General features: G+C 41.5%; 1 protein-coding gene across 1 annotated transcript in view; it reads left to right on the forward strand.

The window, feature by feature from the left end:
* LOC140202072 (scavenger receptor cysteine-rich type 1 protein M130-like) overlaps window positions 1-14,708 on the forward strand; it is an 88,449-nt gene that overhangs the window by 8,635 nt on the left and 65,106 nt on the right. Inside the window, exons 2-3 of the mRNA XM_072266932.1 lie at window positions 8,238-8,270; window positions 8,893-9,192. Of these exons, the coding sequence (XP_072123033.1) occupies window positions 8,238-8,270; window positions 8,893-9,192 (333 nt within the window). The remainder of the gene's footprint in view (window positions 1-8,237; window positions 8,271-8,892; window positions 9,193-14,708) is intronic.

Below are 14,708 nucleotides of genomic sequence, written 5' to 3' on the forward strand. Positions count from 1 at the left end.
TCTGTCCAAGCTCCCTTCACAGCTAATCCAATGTAACACAGGCAGTGTCCTGGTAAAATCCTTATTCACTCTGTTTAAAATCTCTGTATATTGTTAAAATAATCGAGTATAATGGAACTTAGTACTTCAAGTGCAGCCACAGAAAGCTCTTGTACAAGTGTGTTATGAATTCCTGACTCCTATACTGGATGCTTCCAGCATTAAAGACCGGGTTGCCATGTCCTTTCCTCTCCAGTATGTCTCCCTGATTTGACCTCCCAAGATGCAAACCCTACACTTGCAAGGATTAAATCTGATTTGCCATTTCTCCACTGAGAGGTGGAAATCATTCCCATCGTGTTTCATCGTTTGATAACTGTCTTCATTGTTCACACTTTATCGATATCAGTATCATGGATAAACTTACACGTCAACCCATCAATTATACCACGTTTAAACAGAGCTCCCAGCACCAGTCGGTGGCAGACGCCACATGGTACTCCCTTCCTGACAGATGATTATGTTTCAATCACAACCCAAGGTTCCTAATGGGCAAGTCAATTCTGAATCCAAATGATCCGTTAACTGCGTTCATTTCATCGTAATTTTTTTTCTGATAAACTCACCATAATGCTCTTTGAAACAGCTTATTAAAGCCCATGTAAACAGCATCCACTGGTCTACCGTCAGTAATATCCTTGGTCACTTTCTGAAAAGCTTTGTGCAGTTGGTAAGTAAATAACTTGCCTCAGAAAGCCATGTGCACTGCCACTCATGTCCTATTATTTTTAACACTGATATCCAATGGATTATATCCAGCAGAATCTTCCCAAAAGTTTAACGACCACAGCTGTGAGGCGCCCCTGCGCACAAATTCTTGGAAATCCCTCTTTTCATGCTTATACAAGAGAACAAAAAACATTTGCTGATGTCAAGTTTCCTCGGCAGCCTGTTTGGCGGTAGAGAAAACCCCCATCTAAGCCATAACCATCTTCCCTTTTGTTTTTCTCCCTAAACTGCGACGAATCACATCAGGTCCTGGGGATTTATTCATCTGAATGCCCTTCAGAATACTCTGCACTCTGCACCATCCATTTCTTGATCTCAACATGCCCTAGTTCATTATAGTAGTTACAAATGATCTCATACTCTTCATTAGTAAATAGAGATGCAAAGTATTCATTTAGTACTTTGGCAACGATCTCCATCTCCAAGCATGAATTGTCTCTCGTAATCACTCCCTGGTGCACTCTTAAATTGAAATTTTAATATAAAATCGTTCTTGGTTATTTTTAATCGAATTTGCCAAGTCTATTTCATGTCCAGGTTGTCCCACCCCTAATATAATGTCCAGTCTGGACTTTTTCCGATTGGATTATCAACATGTTGTTTCAAGCAACAGCATTGGAGCACATAATACATTCTGCTCTTGTTTGGCCTCTTCTACTGGTGCAGTGCCCATCAATATGGAATAATTTAAAGTCTTTTCATGCTGGGCCTCCAGGCCTGTTTTTCTGTTTCGTACTAGATTTTAGAATGGCAATAATATATTTCTATCAGAATGACTGCATCTTTCCAAGTTCTTAGTTCCTCAGTGAATCAGCCTTCCATTGATGTGCACTGCTAGGGCAGCTGCAGCATGCTCCCTCATCAGTAACGTAATGTCTTTTTCAGTAACCATTTTTTAAAAAAAAATCCCCTCTCTATCACTTGTGCAATCTTGAAGTCTTAGCAAGTTGAGCTGCCAGTCAAGTCGGTCTCACAACCATAATTCTCGCAGCAATGGACACAACATCATAGACAATACATACTCCATGCTCAATATTCAACCGTCTTAAAATTAGTACTCTTTCATTTGAAATGAACACATTTCAACCCATAGGTTCCACAATACTCCTTAACCTCTCCCTGCCTGTTCTTCCTTTCCGATTTAATTGCCAAATCCTTGAACAATCTCTGCAACTCCTGAATTGAAGGTTTAGATCCCAACTAATACCTCCCTGGTTTAAACCTTACCAAGTACAACAGATGAACTTTCATGCAATGCTTCTTGATAGCTCTCCGGTTTAGATGCAAATACTCTCTCCTGTACAGTTGCAGTGCCCCAGAAGAACGCCCAAATACACACATATTGGAAGTCATCCTACAAACCACATAACCCTGTATTAACTGCAATCTCTCTAAAACTTTTTCTACATTATTATAGAGTAGTAACCCTATGATGAGAACTCTGCTTAAAAGTTCGTGTCTAACACTCTAAATTCTGTTTGCAGAACTACAGCTGTCTTCCCGTCTTCGCTGCAAAATGAACCACGACTCCTTGCGCCTTATCGTTTCTATCAAAATGTCACAATATCTGCATGGATACTGTGAACCGAAGCACATAACTCCGCTGATTGGCAATATTTTCCATCCAACAAAAACAAAATCTAGTGAATTTAAGAAGAGCCAACTAATTACCTTGTGCTTATATTGCTCTTATTCGGTATGTTCACAGGAGCCTGGTAGTTTAAAGATACCATTATGCTGTACTTCCACTATGATGTCAGCACTATCAAAATGCCTGCTGCGTTACAGACCAGCTGATTTTATTTTTTTCTTTCGCTGCAGACAAGACTTACCGGCAAAAGAAAACCTTGCAAGTGGGCTTTTCTCCTTCATACTGGAGCACTTGCTCTGTCACTCATCGTTCTACACTCATCATCTGTCGACTTGCAGCTGCAGTTTTGTCCATGCAGAGAGGAACTTTCTTTTAAAAAAAAAGCTATATTGGTGTGGTAAAATTTCGCTACTCACTGAAAAAACAACACGATCGGAGATCTTGCTGAAGTGGGGCATATTAGAATCCTTTACCAAAGGTATGTGATAGAGTGACTGAGAGATCATGTCAGTGAAATAAACACATTACGCAGACTGGAAACAATGATCCCGACAGGTAAATGAAGAGATGCCGACAACTCACAATAACAGACTTAACGTGTATTGTTAAGTCCCGTAAAGTGCTGGATAATATTCTTCCCTTCTGGGAGATCGATGTGGCTTTTTTTTTCTTTCGGCATGTGGTAGGGAAATATCAGAATATTCGGTGTGATATCGAGAAACATGTATAGGTAAAGATAGATGAGAAGATGAAATATTTTTGTTGATTGTCCTCATGGCAGAAAAAGAATAATGCGGCAGTCAGCTCTGAGAGGTGTTTTCAAACGGCTGCTGATGAGACACAGTCTTTGTGATCGTCTTCTGGGGCGGCAAATTTATACGTACGAAGGATGTTAGAGTACAAGTATCGGGTTGATGACTTGTCATATTTTCTCAGTTCATTGGGTTCTAAAATTCCATTAAAGGGAACGTTGTTTCTCATTGGTGCGTTTCTGCACACTGCAGTTCATGCCTAAATTTAGTGAGAAGGTGCTGGTTGTTTAAAGAAAAACTGTCGATACTCTCAGAAAGCAGTGCCAAAGAGTTAGCTTTCAGATCGATTGGAGTGTTAGAAGGGTTTAAAAAGAGCATTCTATATCTGCAGTTCGTGATCGATTGAAGTTCAGGAATACATCGCTCCCTTTGACTCCCAGGAGAATGATGCGGCGTTTTTTGGGACTGATACTGTTGCACATCTGGAATTGTGAGTTTATTGAGAATATCGAAAGTATTCATTTATTATTAGACACGTCCGTTATTATTAAAGTCTACAGTATATTTGTTTATCTTTATCACTCTGTTACTATCGTTGAGGAATATGGATTTCATGAACAGCTTCATTTTTCTCTCAAGTTTAAAGTTGCAAGAAAATAACGTGGATAGCTAAAATTGTAGCAAGTATCTTTCTTCTGCGAATTTCTCACCTATAACAATCAAATGTCAAAATTCGAGACAAATAGCAAAATAGACTAGAAAAGGGGATGATGTACTTCTAATTTATAACGATAGCAACTAAGAAGTGAAATTTAGTATTACATTGGTAGTTAAATTCAATACTTATTTTTCAAAGCCTTTGTTTTCCCATATTGCCTTTTGTTAGCAACATTTCATATCTATTTGGCCCATTATAAGTTTTTCCAATAGATCGCATGGACTTCTAAGTTTGAATTTCCCATTGAGATTTATATCAAAAGCGAACAGTGAAATAGCACCTAAACAAACACTAACTTATTTACTTAAGCCCATCACACCTACTGGGGCATACGCTGCGGACAGCAGCTCGCCAGATTCCTGCAACCAGTATGAGGTTTTTTCACATCTTCTGTTGGTGTTTGTCTAGCACTGTGTTTCTAGGGGATTAAATTGCTAAACCCATGCCCAATACTTCACCTTTCACTACCTGGCATAGGACCGTCGGTGGTGGAGTTTCTCAAAAACATTCCATCAGTGGCACTTGTAAGATGACGTTCGTAATCGATTATTAATCTGAATTTATCAGACCTGGCGAGGAAATACTGTTGGGCTACAGTGCATCGGAGTCTTATGTTAATAACTAACTGAATTTGAACAACAGCCATCGCTGCAGCTGTTGCAGCCTGAACATCGCTGAAATCCCTATCACTGAATATTATCTCTTGCACAGTTCTCTACCACTTGTGACACCGTAAAGTGAAGGAGTTTAAAGAATGCATTTATGTTCGGTCTTTCGAAAGTCGATTCACACTGATAATCTTTAAAATCATTTTGGTACTGAGCGACAATTGTTAAGATTAACACAGTTGGTATTATTCTTCCAAGCAATATTTGAAAACTGCAAACACACACTTCCCTACAGTGATGGTATTTAATTAGGTAATACTGATCTTCAATTATGCGATATTATTTATCGCATTTTTATTTCTCACTGGCGTGCGCCCGGAGATATCAGAACTCTATTTCCCAGATGGGCTTTCCCGAGTTCCATTCTATTGATGTGAAGAATCACAAATGTTACGATGTTAATTTTTGCCGCATTCGTATTCCCTCCGTACCAGTAAAACTTTCTTTGTCGAATTCTGTGGGGGAGAAAAAAAAACGATTTTAATCTTTTTCTGCTTGCAGCCCCTTTATGTAAAATCTTTCCTGTTTTGCTCTCGTAATGCGGTCCTTCAGGCGAACAGCAACAGCAAAGGAATAATATTAACGCAGACATTGCTCTTCAGAACTTCCCTAAAGATTTCTGTTAAAAGTTCACCGTGAAGTAGCACCTAAAGAAAACAATGTATTTCTTAGTCTCATAACCAACCTCCCATCCCTTCTTCAAATAGAGGGAGAACTGAAGCAGTTGTCAAAACAAATTATTAACTGTAGCGTTTCAGAAATTGAGAGTGATTACTGTTAGGAAAAAGCACAGCGGGTACAGTTCCTGGAATGAATAAATGTGAACAGCACTTCCAAGCTGGAACTGCTCCGAGCTGAACGCGCCCACCTATTCCTATTACTGGTAATTATCACTTACAGCTCTTTCTACCATACATGTGTTTGAGCAATGTATTTAAATTCAGGTTTTGGACAGACTATTTTTCTTAATATACATCACTAATATCATTCTGTGATACAGAGAGCACTTAATATTATTTTTGTTATTATTCTTAAGTAACTCGAAGGATGGTAACACTGGAAAGTCCATACAGTGATGGATTTTAATTTGTGATCAGTTATGCTCAATTATGTCACATTATGTATCAATCTGATTTTGAAATATATATTTATCTGGTGCTATTGTTTTACATTTAACTCCTTTGCTGAGTACTTCTGTTGTTAGCCGCTTCTTTAAAAAAAATGTAAGACACATATCAGATTTTAATCGCCGAACCGTATCACAAATATTTCACTCTTTGGAACAAGGGCACCAACACATTATTTATAAGCTTGTTAACCATGAACAATTTCTCCTTGGACTTACAATATCTTATTAATTCCCTGTGTTAAAGGATAACCAATGCAACATTGAACAACAACATTATTATTTCATGCGCGAATCAGTAGTAGAAATTGGGCACTCCAATTTACGATGAAATTATTGTTCAGAGTTTCGCAATAAGTTGACAGCTCTGTCAAATCGGTATTAATGGATTTACAAATTTCTCTGCGTATAAATATACTCCCTCCTGCCACGTTAATTGGTGACATTTTATCCTGTTACATTTCCCGTTGCAAATAATGACGGCTTGATTCCACTGTCCGAAGACAATTATATCGTCATCGCAGCTTACAAAGATCCCGGTTCATTCACTGAGTGCGCGCAATCAGCAATAAAACATTTATACATTATTCCTGTTTGCTATTTCCTACTTTTTCAATCCGCACCCCTAGATTGTACCATTCACCCACATCAACGTGTTAATTTACAGTGGTCATTTAAATCAGACCGCTGGTCTCAGTGAAGTGGGCAAAGCTAAAATGTCACAATGATAATGTACATACGCAACACAGACCACACTAGAGGACATGATTGAACCCAGATCACTGGTTCCTCAATGCACTGCTGTCTGAGCTAAATATACCATAAAATATCCTTCAGGCTATTATGGTCTTGCAGCAGCAATCCGATTGTGATGATGCGGTTTAATTCCATCCCCCCTTCTGTCATAGAGTCGTAAACTACAGCACAGAAACAGACCTTTCGGCGTATCTAGTATGGAACTAAGTTGAGATAATGGAAAACATCACATACTAACTTTTACAGGAACTCACCAGGCCAGGCAGCATAATGGAAAAGTGTAAACTGGGCTGATAAATGGTCTCGGTCCTCAACTTCGACAGTTTACTCTCTTCCATACATCGCTGCCTGGCCTGTTGGGTTCCAATAGTATTTTGCGCTTGTTGCTTCATGTTCCAGCTTCTGCAATTTTCTTGTCTTTTAACGGAAAACATGCAATGTTCAGCGAGAGAATTTGGTATCATGTCAATTGTCATTTACTGAGTTGGAAATGATGGGAGAGGAAAGTTTTATGCAGTTCCAGCTGCGGGAATATCATCACGTCATTTCCAATAACTGAGTGACACAGGAGTTCTAGTGAACGGGATATTTAAATGAACGAATCTAGCAAAGGTATCATTTCGAATAATTTTGGCTTTTGAATATAAGTGCATCCTGAAATTCGGTGTTTGTGACGGAGGTATGATCTAAAACGAGAGGACAAAGGAATCAGGAAATACAGATCCACATTTGCCCGAAAGTGGCATCACAGGTAGCAATGATCTTAAAGAGATATTGCGGGATATTGGCCGCCACGATGCAAAGCATAGAGCACCGGAGTTGTGATGTCCTGTTGAAGTTGTGTAAGGTTTTGCTGAGTCCGAATTTGGATTGTTGATTGCAGTTCTGTTCAGCCTCCTACAGGAAAGATATTAATACGTTGAAAGAGTGCTAAGAAAACTTACAAGGATGTTACAGGGACTTGTGGATTTGAGATATAGGGAGAGGATTGTGGTTTATTCTGTGGGGCGCGTTTAGCGAGAGATGAAGATGTATGCAAAATTATGCAAGGCATAGATAACGTAAAGATATAGAATTTTTTTTTTCTCCTGAGGTAATATGAGTCTAGATATACAGATAATAGGTTCAGAATAAAGGATGATATATTTACAGGGAATCGGGGAAAATCTCTACACTGAGAAGATGGTACGCTAATGCGCTGAAGTGGTGGATGCGGTTTCATTTGAAACATTTAGAAAAAGTTTGAATTGGTACACGGATGGGAGGGTTATGAAGGGCTGTGATTCGGTTGCGGATAGATGGAACCAGGCAGACAGCTGGGTCGGTACGGACTGATAGGCTGAAGAGCCTGTCTCTCTGCTGCAGCGCTCCATGACGCATTGAATGTTCGTGGTAAAGTCAGTTAATCTGTTCAGATGTCACAAATACGATAGGACAGACGACGTGGTCCGACAAGCCTAATTGTCTTTGTTATCTTTACCGTACATTCGTAGAGGCGGAACAATCGTCCACGATGCAGAGATTTCAGACAGAAATAAACGGATGTTACCCCCAGTGTGAAAATGAGAGGTTGTGTCGAGATGTCAGCAGACTGAAAAAAATAATTTTCACTACCAGACCACCTAATATGAATTAACTCGTGACTATAACGTCACTTAAAACAAATAGATGCGAAAGTGAAACTACTTTTCTGTTACAGTTCGGTCTAATTCGCCTGACTTTATTGCTTGGAAACTCCCGGCTGATAGTTTCATAAATTTGATGTCCCGCCTCCCCGTATACCTCCGCTTCTACAACCCAACGTTACCGCTCCACACGCCGCACACAACTAACTGTAATCATATAATTCTTGTTTTAGGTCGTCCCGGGGAGTGCCAGCAAGACCCGTCAGGTAATCTTGCTTATTTTCATTGCGCGTTGGGCTGGGTCTCATTGTCTCTGAAAATCAGGCTGATAGGTGACTGCTCACTTCAGGCGGAGCGAAAAGCTGCAAGCTGGCTTCAGCGATTCAGCAGAGAAATTACCCCACTGGCATTGTCCCGAAGTTTCAACGCGCTCCCACTGCTTATTCCATCTCTGCGTGCTGAGGCTGATTTCGAGTCGTTCTCATTTGGCCTCCGGTTCCGGGAACGTCTCCTCACCTCCAAGCGACTTGGGTTCTGCTACTGTATTGATCAGGGCTGCGTGCAGCAGGTCACTGACCAGCCACTCTCAGAAAATTGAAAACGAACGAACAGCCTATCCGGTTTTCCTGGAAGCGGCCATATTCCCAGGAACGAGCGTGTGGCTTTCGGTTCTCCGAAAGATCTCCAGCTCACTGCCTTAATCTGGTCACATTTAACAGTCCAATCGTTATGTATAACAGGCCTGATTTTTATCTATTGATCGTCACGCCTATATGCGGAGTTTAAATGTTTAGGAGGAGGTGCGTAGGGGTAGCCGTTCGTTGAGCACCGGTTGACCGCCATCTGAAAACAGTGAAGTGTGATTTTTCATTTCATGATATTTTCCAGGAAACCTGAAGTGGAGGCTGGTGCATGGGGGCAATCGATGCGCTGGGAGATTGGAGGTTCATCACGATGGACACTGGAGAACTGCGTATGTTGCTCGTTGGCAAGAGCGGTTCGCGACTATCGTGTGCCAGGAGCTGGGCTGCGGCGACGCGAGGTCTGCCTCGCTGAGTAACCGTTTTGGGGAAGCTGACAGAGCCGATGTGCTCCTGTATTGCCTTGGAAGCGAGACCTCTCTGCGGGACTGTGAAATTTTCCCATACAATCCTTTTGACAACAAGGAAGTCGGTGTTATCTGCTCAGGTAAAAGTCCGAATTGTGACTTGTCGGTCCCGCCGGTTTGATGGCATTGTGATGTCCGATTGTGAAATAATCCGGACCGACAGTACCCTGCCGGTGATGCGAAACTAAATCCCTGTTGTGTCGACATTACTCAATTCGTGTTGTAATCGCAATTTCTTTCATCAAACACATAATCTACCATTAGCTAAACACGTACCTTCAGTGCGACCACACAATCATAACATTTAGGAGCAGAATCAGGCCGTTTTGAACATTGAGTGTGCTCCGTCATTTTATCATGGATGATCTTCCCCGCCATGTCATCCAAATTTCCTCTCAGCCTCAAAACACCTGCATTCTGCTCCTATCTCTTCATGCCCTCACCAATCAAGAATTTATCAAACTCTTCCAAAAATGCAATTGAAAACTTGGCCTCTACAGCCGCCTGTAGCAAAGTACTCCACAGGTACACCACTCTCGGGCTAAAGAAACTCTCTGGTAATTACCTTTTTAAAAGATGCCACCTCTATTCTGAGGTTGTGTCCTCTGGTCTTGGACTCCCTAACCATTGAGACTACCTACTACACAGTCACTCCATTAAGGTATTTTACCACTCGATAAGTTTCAATGACCTTAGCCGTCATTCTGACCGTATTCCCTGACCCATCATGCCACCTTTATAATGCAAGGCATTCAATTCTGGAATGGTTTTCGTGAATCTCCTTTGAACCCTGTCCAGTGTCAGCACATCATGTTTAAGATAAGGTGCTCAAACCTGCTTCCAACACTCCAGGTATGGCCTCAACAACGTTTCAACATCACGCCCTTGCTTTTATATTCCAGTCCTTTTGAATTAAATGCTAACACCGCCTTTACCTTTCTCACCACAGACTAAACCTGCTGCTTAAACTTTAAGGAATCCCGTAAAAGGACTCCTATGTTCCTCTGCACCTCTTTTTTTTCAGCCATTCAATCATGGGTTGATCCAGTTCTTCCAGTCATCCCCACTCCCCTGCTTTAATCCCATAACTTTTGATGCTCTTGCTAATCAAAGACCTATCCATCTCTGCCTTAAATACACCCAATGACTTGGCCTCCACAGCCGATCGTGGCTGCAATTTCCATAGATTTCTCCGCATCTCAGCTCTAAAAGGACATCCTTCAATCTTGAAGTCGTGCCCTCTTGTCCTAGAATCCCCTACCATGGGAACTATCTTTGCCATATTTAATCTTTTCACGCTTTTTATCATTCGTAATGTTTCTCTGAGTTCCCCCCTCATTCTCCTGAAGTCCATGGAATACAGCCCAAGATCTGCCAGACGTTCCTCATGCGGTAAACCTTTTAATTCTGGAATCATTCTCTTGAATCTGCTCTGAACCCTCTCCAATGTCAGTATATCCTTCCTAAAATAAGGAGCCCAAAACTGGACACAATACTCCAAGTATGGTCTCACGAGTATCTTATAGAGCCTCAAGAACACATATCCGCTCTTATATTCTATACCACTAGAAATGAATGCGAACATGCATTTGCCTTCTTCACAACCGACTCAACCTGGAGGTTAACCTTTAGGGTATCTTGAACAAGGACTCCCACGTCTGTTTGCATCTCTGCATTTTGAATTCTCTCCCCATCTAAATAATATTCTGCATGTTTATTTTTTCCACCAAAGTGCATGACCGTACACTGTCCAACACTATATTTCATTTGTCACTTCTTTGCCCATTCCCCTGAACTATCTAAGTGTCTGCAGATTCTCTGTTTCCTAAACACTACACTCTCCTCCACCTAAATTTGTATCATCGTCAAACATAGCCACAAATTCATTAACACCGTAGTCCAAAACATTGACAAACATTGTAAAAGCAGTGGTCCCAACACCGACCCCTGTACTAATCCACTGGTAAACGGCAGCCAGCCAGAATAGGATCATTTTATTCACACTTTCTGCTTTCTGCCGACCAGCCAGTGCTCTACCCATGCTAGCAACTTCCTTGTAATTTCATAGTCTATTTTCATGCTAAGCAGCCTCATGTGCTGCACCTTTGTTAATGGCCTTCTGAAAATCCAAGTACACCACGTCCACTGCATCTTATTTGACTACTCTGCTTCTAGTTTACTCATAAAATTTCAGTACGTTTATCAGGCAGGATTTTTTTTTCAGAAAACCATGCTGCCTTTGGCCTATCCTGACATGTACCTCCAGGTAGGTCATAATCTCATCCCAAACAATCGATTCCAACAACTTCCGAACCACTGTTGTCAGGCTAACAGGTACATAGTTTCCTTTCTGCTGCCTCCCACTCTTCCTAAATAGCGGAGTAACATTTGCAATTTTCCAGTCATCCGGTACAATGCCAGAATCTATCGATTCTTGAAAGAGCATCGTTAATGCCTCAACATTCTCTCCAGCTACTTCCATCAGAACCCAAGGGTGCATTCCATCAGGTCCAGGAGATGTATCCACCCGCAGACCATTAAGCTTCCTGAGTAATTTCTCGGTCGTAATTTTCACTGCACAAACTTCAATTCCTTGACACTCTTTAATGTCCAGTATCCTTCACACGTCTTCCACTGTGAAGTCTGATGCAAAATACGCATTCAGTTAGTCTGCCATCTCTGTACCTCTCATTACAATATCTCCAGCATCATTTTGTATTATTATTATATTTACTTCAACTCTCTCTTACTATTTGTATACTTAAAAAAAAGCTATTAGTATCTGCGTTGATATCAGTCGCCAGCTTCCTCTCATAATTCATCTCTTCTTTCCGAATAACCCTCTTAGCTTTTTCCTACAACTTTTTAAAAGCTCCCCAATCCTCTACCTTCCCACTAGCCCTGGTTTCCATGTATGTCATCTCCTTTGCTTTTACTTTGGCTATGATAATATGGTTAACTTCTAGCAAATTTGCAGATGACACCAAGATGGGTGTATAGTGTACAACGATAAAAGTTATCATAGCGTGCAGAGATATCCGCATCAGCTGAAAGAATAAACTGAAATTGGAAAATGGAACAATACAGGCAAGTGAGAGATTTTTCCCTTCGTTAAAACCAGCCAGGATATAACTTACACAGTAAACAGTAAGGCACTGAGGAGTATGGTAGAACAAAGTGATCTGAGAATACAGTTCAATAGTTTGCTGAATGGGTATCACATGGAGATGGTCCCAGGGCAGTTAGTTTTGAGTAGACAGTTTGCATCAGTTCCTCAGCCCTTCCAAATCATCCTATTCTTACCCTGACTCGTGCGACCCGCGGGCAATAATCCAGAGATCACTACCCTGGAGGTGCTGTTTTTGAGTTTCTAACTAACTCCACAAATTTTCTCATCCGGTCGTACACTCCTTAGCTACCTACTGTAATGCACTGCAGCCGATTAGTAGCAAGACATCTGCCTGTTCACTCTCCCTCTTTAGAATGCTATGTGCTCGATCCGAAACGTCCCTGACCCGAGACTGGGAAGCAACAAACGTTCCGGTGTCCTTATCGCGCACACAGAAAATCGTCTCTCTTCCTCAGGCTATGAAATATCCTATTCCAACTGCACTTCTACGCATCGCTCTTCTTTCTGAGCCACAGACTCTGGCTCAGTGCCAGAGGACCAGTGACTGCGGTATCCCTCTGGCAGGTCATCCACCTAAAAAGTATCTGAATCGGTATATTCATTATGGGAAGGAACGGCTGCAGGCGGACTCTGCACCGGCTGTGCATTTCGCGCCCTTCTCCTAATGTCACCAAGATACCTCGTTCCTAAAACCTCGAGGTGATTACGCACCTGCAACTGCTTTCTATCACCTCCTTACTTTCCATATGAGACAAAGGTAATCGAGCTGAAGCTCCAGTTCCTTAATAAGTGATCTGAGGAGCTGTAGATCGATACAGCATTTGTTGCTTTGTTTGTTCGTGAGACTGGAGGTCTCCCATATTCCCGCATCTCACACGCAGTACAAAACATTGTCCCGGGAGCCATTCTCACTCACTACTATGCCGAAGCACAGGTGTAATAAAGAGTTAATAACAGAAAGCGAAACGTACCAGATACTCTGCATCACCCAATCCTGATAAGCCAAAGCCACTCTGGACACTGAGAACAATGGCCAATGACAGCAGTCCTCTTGTCCCAATTCATCTAGGCCGACCATGATGAAAATGTCAGTGAATTCGATTTGTTTACATTTGCTCTCGAATACCTATGAAGATACTCTTTTTTCATAAACACTGTCCAAAAACTTTGAAATGTTATTCAGTGACCTGCCTAAAACACTTACTGCGGCAGGTCACCCATACACGTGCCGTCAAAGGTCCCACTGGTGTCGCTTCGAATTTTTTCCACTTCTTACTTTGAATGCCTGCTCTTAGCTTTTGTTGCTTTTCTTTTGGATAACAGCTGTATGTATTCTCGTGATTCACACACCTCTATATATATATATATGTCCTCCTATCTCCATTTTGCAGTACAGCCGGCTAGACCGCATAGGGGAATCGGGAATTACAATTTTCCAAAATCAAAGGCTGAAAATATAAAATAATGTCAATGAATATTCAAATTAACGCTTAACTTGAACCGTAACTGTACAGCGAGAAGTAGAATTCACACCTTTTTTGATCATACTTCTTTATACATTACTTTTCTTCTGTTTTTCAACGTACTTTCTGCTGCAAAATGGGGTCTCGTATAAAAATAAATAAACAAATGCAACCTATTTATGCATCCTGGCCTGAGATGTATTTCCAGAGATTTGGGTTTAGATCAGATTTTCAGTTTTATTGAATACATTGACGTGATATTGGGTGGATGTCATGAATATTGACATGACGCCGTGTGAATGTCAGGGTGGCAACAGTCTTAAAAGCGAATCTGCGGGTGCAGTGAATCAATTCCCTGGTGATAATTTTCTTTCTTTGAGGTCAGTGAGAGTGTCTTCAACAACCGTGAGATAATGTTGCAGCTATATGGGATTCTCGCCAGACTCCACTTGGTCGCCTCACGATAGGAAGGACGTGGAAACCATAGAAACGGTGCACAGAAGATTTATAAGGATGTTGCCTGGATTGGGCAGCATACCTTATGAGAATAGGTTGAGTCAACTCGGCTTTTCTCCTTGGAGCGACGGAGGATGAGAGGTGAGGTGACAGACGTATACAAGATAATGAAAGGCATTGTATGGCGTGGATAGTTAGAGGCTCTTCTCCAGGGCTGATATGGCTGGCACGAGAAGGCATAGTTTTAAGGTGCTTGGAAGTAGGTACAGAGGAGATGTCAGGAGTAAGTTTTTTTTTTTACGTACAGAGTGGTGAGTGTGTGGAATGGGCTGCCGGCGGCGATGGTGGAGGCGGAAATGATAGAGTATTTTAAGAGAGTCCTGGATGGCCACAAGGCGCTTAGTAAAATAGAGGGCTATGGGTAAAGCCTAGGCAGTTCTAAGGTACGGACATGTTCGGCACAGCTTTGTGGACCGAAGGGCCTGTACTGTGCTGCATGTTTTCTCTGTTTCTGTGTTTCTAACATGTAGAGCATGTGCAATGCAAT

This window comes from Mobula birostris, chromosome 8 (assembly GCF_030028105.1).
Source record: "Mobula birostris isolate sMobBir1 chromosome 8, sMobBir1.hap1, whole genome shotgun sequence".
Lineage (NCBI taxonomy): Eukaryota > Metazoa > Chordata > Chondrichthyes > Myliobatiformes > Myliobatidae > Mobula > Mobula birostris.